This window comes from Macrotis lagotis, chromosome 1 (genome assembly GCF_037893015.1).
Source record: "Macrotis lagotis isolate mMagLag1 chromosome 1, bilby.v1.9.chrom.fasta, whole genome shotgun sequence".
In the NCBI taxonomy this organism is placed as follows: domain Eukaryota; kingdom Metazoa; phylum Chordata; class Mammalia; order Peramelemorphia; family Peramelidae; genus Macrotis; species Macrotis lagotis.
This window is the reverse complement of record NC_133658.1, coordinates 291523356-291529729: the sequence shown is the minus strand read 5'-3', so window position 1 is coordinate 291529729 and position 6374 is coordinate 291523356. Positions and strand designations below refer to the sequence as shown.

The following is a 6374-nucleotide window of genomic DNA, read 5'->3' as shown; positions in this document are numbered from 1 at the left end:
TGGCTCAGGTGCCTTATAGTTCTGACATTATATATTCTTTTTTTTTTTTTTTTTTAGTTTTCTCACAAGGCAATGGGGTTAAGTGACTTGCCCACAGCCACACAGCTAGGTAATTATTAAGTGTCTGAGGTCAGATTTGAATTCAGGTACTCCTGACTCTATGGCCAGTGCTCTATCCACTGGGTCATCTGGCCACCCCTTGACATTATATATTCTATTTCCCCTTTTTCCCCCACTCCCCTTCCCTTTCTCCGTCCCCCATCCCCTTTTCCCCTGACATTATATATTCTAAAGTCCCTCCCAACTGATGTTCTGTGTTCTAAGATTACTTCTAGCTCTGATATTCTTTGTTTCAAGGTCCTTCCAGCTTTGACATTCTGTATTCTAAGATCCCAGTTCTGATATTTTGTGGGCTAGGTTCTGTTCAGCTCTCACATTCTTTCTAAGGCCCCTTTCAGCTCTGATACTGAGTTCTAAGATCCCAGTTTTAACATTTAATGTGCTAGGTCCCTTCCAACTCTCACATTCTGTGTTCTCAGGTTCCTTCCAGTTCTGACATTTTGTGTGCTAGATCCTTTCCAGCTCTGACATCCTGTGTTCTCAGGCCCCTTCCAGCTCTAACATTCTGGGTTCTAAGATCCTGGTTCTGACATTTCATTGGGAGGTTCCTTCCAGCTCTGAGGTTGCTTGATGCCAGATTCTGCTGCTTTAATATTATGTGTAGGAGTCATTCGAGTTGGCCCCATGCTTTTCTGAGTCATCAGCAGATGCTCCCGGGAGCTGCCCCTGCACCGAGCTGCCTCCCGGCCCAGCCTTATTACACAACCGGGTGACTCAGCAGCTCCCCAGCAGGAACCGGGTCTAGACTCTCCCACTCTCCCACCAAGTTCAGGGGCAGTTTGAAAGGACAGGTCCTACAGCAAGCATTCACTCAAAAGCCCTTGCAAGGACAGGGAGGGGAGTGGTACTGCAATCATTTTGGTAAAAAGAAGGGAAAGCAAGCCAAGGAAAAATTCCTGGCCCATAGGAAGGAACCTTTTCTCATTTCTTTTTCCCCCCCCCAAGTCAAGACAAGATTTATAAAATGTCTCCTTTATCCTGGGGACCCTCTGCTTCAATCTAGATATACAAAGAAAAGCAAAAGACAGTCCCTGCTCTCAAGAGGCTGACAGTCTATTTGGAGAGACAACCTGCAAACAGGGTATAGACAGGATAAACTGGGATTGGTCTCAAGAGAAGGTACTAAGATTAAGGAGAATTGGGAAAGGTCTCTGGTAGAAAGAAAAGCAGAGTTTATCTGAGACTTGGAGGAAGACAGAAGGTAGAGATGAGGAGAGCTAGCATTTTTGACATGGCAATGGTCAGTGAAAATAGCTGAAGTCTCTTAAGGAAAACCTCAAAGACTCTGGGCTCCTGGAATGTGTTTGAGGAAACTCAGGGCTAGACTGTTAAAGGCAAGGGAAAAAAAAAAAAAAAGCTGGGATCTGAACCCAGATCTTCTAACTTTGAATCTGCGTCTACTTTACTACAATACTCAGCCTTCTGGCACTCTGTTTGCTTCTCACTGACAACAATGTCTTGTATTTTTGGAATTTTCTTATAATTGATCACACCCATTATTTTGTTTGATCTTCATAAGGAATCCCCATTTTATAGATGAGACTGAGGCTCAGTCTAAGGACTGACCCAAGATTATATACCTACTTATTGGCTAAACAGGGATCAGAATTCAAATTTTCTACCTCAATCTGGACAATCTTTGTCACACAACCACAGCTTCCCTTTCAAACGTAGCTGTTGCCTTTCACCAGTGTTCTCTTTTAGATTTCACTCAATAAAATGTTTTGATGAATAACAAACCTCATTTGTAATTTGATAATTATTTACATTTTTATAGTTCTTTATTACACAACTGGAAGTCCTGTAAGGTAAGAAGTGTATTGTTATCCCGATTTTACAGATGAGGAAACTAATACTTGTAGTGGTTTAGGATTTGTCCAAGGTCACATACTTCTCTCAAGCAAAGATGCCAATTCCAAGAGTACATTTCACTCCTTCTTTTGGCTCTGGGAAACCCCCAAAACATTGGAGAACACACTCAGAGGACAAGAGGACAGAAGGGGATGAATGAATGAATGACTTTAGTGAGCCTAGGGTAGGAAGAAGAATTGTTTGGGATGGGGATGAAATGACTGGACTTTGGCAAGAAATTCCTCAATGGGTTGATAACCAGGGTTGACCTGCTTCCCATAGAATGGATCGACCTTTGTTCTCATCCTTGACTTCTGTGACAGTCATCTAGTTCTCTCTTCCTATATGTATCTTCAGGATACATCTAGGTTTGGCCTCTTTGGGTGGATACTTCCTATGATTTTGATTGGGTGAGGGGAGCAAGGAGGTCAATCAGGTCACAGTGAAGAGAGGTCAATGCACAAAAAGGCAAGTTCTCATTTCACTTTCTTTTCCTGCTTCAGATCCCTGACCACTGAACCACTCATCCTCTTCTTTCCTCCAGGAGCTCCTTCCTTACAGTGCCTTGCAAATTGCTGTTCAGTTGTTTAGCCATGTTTGATATGTTTAAATCTCTGTGATTCCATAAACCATAGGGGCCATGGAGGTTTTCTTGGCAGATACTGGAGTGGTTTGGCATTTCCTTCTCCAATGGATTAAAGGCAAAGTGACTTGCCCAGGATCACATAACTATTAAGTGTTCAGGGCTGGATTTGAACTCAGGTCTTCCCTGACCCCAGGCCAACTTCTACCCACTGAGCTTTCTAGCTGACTCCTAAGCAAATTAGGTGAAGTGACTTGCCCAAGGTCACACAGCTAAGACATGTCTGAGCTCTGATTTGAGCTCAGGTCTTTTTGACTCCAGGGCCAGTACCTATATACTGATCCATCTGACTGCTTTATACTTAGTAGGTGCTTTTTAAAATACCTACTGAATTGGAAAGAATTTTTCAGTATCTCTCATTTAAGGGCAGGACCAACAAATCCCTCTCTAATTTGCAACCCTTGCCCCCTCTTCCCACCCATCAGGAGGTTGAAGAGCTTCTGGAGTGGGTGGGGGGAGGTGGGAAGGGCAGGGAGACCTCAATAATGGCTCTGAGGCCATCAGCCACAGAAAACTTGTCCTTTAATGTGTGACTCCTTGTGTCTTTCCTCTAGAGCCTGGGGGTTGGGGAGAGTGAAGAGGAAAAGAAGGGGAGGGGTGGAAGGCAGAACTGACTTGCTCCACTGAGATCAAAGGGCCAGCCGCCTCCAGTGAGATCCGGTTGCTGGAAGGGGAGGGATGTGCTCTGGGAGGGAAACAAGTTTTAGCAGATTCCTCTTTCATCCCATAACTCCTGGGGCTCTGGGCACATACCTCCGGAGGCCCAGGCAAGTCCAAGCAGGGCCCAAGAGAGAGAGTTGTAGTTTGGAAGGGGAGGGAGTGGGGATGGGGAAAGGGCTTCTAGCCAAGGCCTTCAAGTGGTGGGAAAAGAACCTGGGGTCTTAGAACTCTACTGGCCTGGGACTGGTTGAAGGTCCCAGGGTCAGGATCTAGTTGTGACTGACCTAGGGACCTCCTGGGAAGCCTCCTTTAGATACCCCACCCTTCCTGCATTGCTTAAGAGTTCTCCACCCAAGAAGGTGGCAGACCAGAGCTGATTCACCTCAGTGGTTCCAAGGGAAATTACAATCTGCCTCTTAGTCTCAGTCATCCTCTGTGCTATGGGGATGAGAACAAATTCACCTCTCAATTGCCTACACCCTGTAAGAAGGTAAATATAGCAGCTTAATAATGATAAAAATATCTTATATGTATGGTATTTCTATCTCTCACCTTTCAGAAGATGTGAGCCTTAGAAATGGCACATTGGACTTGGGTTTGAACTGCCTCTAACCCTTATTAGATTGCTTATGTCTCCTCCATCCTCAGATAGCCCTTATTTGATATGTTCATTCCTAGTAGCTATCATTTCATGTTGTGACTAAATTCCATGAGAAGGTCCTCTACCATAAAGGACTCTACTTCCCCTCCTCTCACTCTCTTCTTAATGTTCTACAATTTGACTTCTGATTTCATCATCCAATAAAACTGCTTTCTATGAAGAAGGGATGATCTCTTAATTGCCAAAGTCATCAGCCAGTTCTCATTTCTCAAGCTTTTTTTGTTGTTAACTTCTCTAGTCTTTGTCATCACTCTTTTCTCTTTGATACTCTCTAGTGTTCCAGATATCACTCTCTCCTGGTTCTTTTCCTACTTATTTGACCACTCCTCAATTTCCTTTGCTGGACCTTCTTCCATGACTGCTATCCATAAGGGTCTCCAAGGACTGTGACTTCCACCCACTTCTCTTCTCTCTATGTACTATTTCACTTGATGATCTCATCAGCTCCCATGGATTTAATAACATCTCTGTTGATGATTCTCAGATCTATCTATCCTGTCTCAAACAGGATGCTGACCTCCAACTTCAAATCTTCAACTGCCAGTTGGATATCTCAAAATGGATGTCCTGTAGACATCTTACACTCAATGTGTCCAAAACTAAATTTCCCCTAGCTCCTCCCTTCTTCCAAATGTCCCTTTTATTGTTGAGAGGATAACCATCCTTCTGTCAACCTGAATATTATCTTTGACTTCTCACTTATTCTCTCTTACCAATATATGGAACCAATTGCTACAAACTTTTATATGCATCTAATAAATGCACTATATCTCTCCTCCAAACACTGTTCCACTCTGACTCAGGTCTTCATCACTTCACACTTCCTTTCCACTCTAGTCCATCCTGGATTCAGCAGTCAAAGTGCTTCCTAAAATACAAGTCTGGCCATTCATCCCTCTTCCCCATTCAATAAACTTTAATGACTCTCTATAACCTTAAGATCAAATATAAAATCCTGTTTCATTTTTAAAGTTCTTTTACAACCTGGACTCCTCTTATTTTGGGGGGCTTCTTAATGGAAATAAGTGACTACAGGAGGGTCTGGAAGTGGTGGTAGAGCACAAAAATTATGCCGATTCTCTCACCGTGTGGTATAGTATATTAAGTGGAACATCAGAGGAGTGGACAGCCTTGGAAAAGGTGGCAAGGGATAAGAAGAAAATAGCCTGGGAGAAAAAAATTGATAATTAATAATTGAAGCTATTATAAATGGAATTTGAATGAAATAAAGGGGAACCAAACATAGAAAACAGGTAAAAGGGATGGTGCAGTGGATAGAGCACTGGTCCTGAAATCAGGAGAACCTAAGTTCAAATCTAGCCTCAGACACTTAATAATGGCCTAGCTATGTGACCTTGGAAAAGTCACTTACCCCATTGTCTGAAATAAATAAAATTTTAAAAATGGATAATAAATATTAGAGTTAAATGGAACCTTAGATACCACTTTAGTTCAACCCTCCATTTTTGTTGTTGTTTAGTCCTCTTTTTCAATTAGTTCAACTCTCTGTGATCTCAGTTGGGGTTTCCTTGGTAGAGATCCTGGAGTGGTTTGCCATTTCCTTCTCCAGTCTATTTTATAAGTGAGGAAATTGAGGCAAACAGTTAAATGACTTGCCCAGGGTCACCTAGCTAGTAAGTGTCTAGGGTCAGATTTGAACTCATGAAGATGAGTCTTCCTTACTCCAGGACCAGGACTCCATCCACTGTGTCACCTAGCTGTTCCCCCATTTTACAGATGAAGAAAATGAGGTGCAGAGAAGTTAGATAAAATGTGAAGGTCCAATTCATTTCAATAGGGATCTGTTACATGCCAGACACAGTGAAAGGCGCTGGGGATAAAATTTAAAACAAACTGACTTTAATGAGTTTACATTTTACTGTTTACATAAATAGTTAAGTCCATAGATGTCAATTTGAGAAGGGAGAGAACAAGCAACAACTAAAGCAATCCGTAAAAATGTCCTCTAGGATATAGCAGGTAAAAGTGAACCTTAAGGGAAGTAGGGGGCACAGGGGAGGAAGGTGGTATATCTAGGCTTGCAGATAACCTGTGTAAAGAAAAGGACACAAGGGGCAGCTAGGTGGCGTAGTGGATAAAGCACCAGCCCTGGAGTCAGGAGTACCTGGGTTCAAATCTGGTCTCAGAAACTTAATAATTACCTAGCTGTGTGGCCTTGGGCAAGCCACTTAACCCCATTTGCCTTGCAAAAACCTTAAAAAAAAAGACACAAATTGTCTACTCTCTCCACTATTATTGGGTCTTATGCTGACCACAGCAGTAATATGAGAAAGAAATTAAAGGCCCAAATATAGGTAAAGATGTTATACCTGGAAAATCCTAGGGAATCAGCAAGGTTACTAATAGAAATGATGAATAGCATCAGCATAGCAAGGTAGCCTGGAGTCAGGTTGTAAAACGTTATAAATGACAAACAGA

The 6374-nt window shown here is 42.6% G+C and overlaps 1 protein-coding gene across 1 annotated transcript in view; it reads right to left on the bottom strand.

Annotated features, from left to right (window-relative positions):
- Positions 1-303: 303 nt before the first annotated feature.
- LOC141505268 (uncharacterized) overlaps positions 304-6374 on the bottom strand; it is a 43647-nt gene continuing 37576 nt past the window's right edge. Inside the window, exon 8 of the mRNA XM_074210967.1 lies at positions 304-5101. Within this exon, the coding sequence (XP_074067068.1) occupies positions 5017-5101 (85 nt within the window). The 3' untranslated portion in view covers positions 304-5016. The remainder of the gene's footprint in view (positions 5102-6374) is intronic.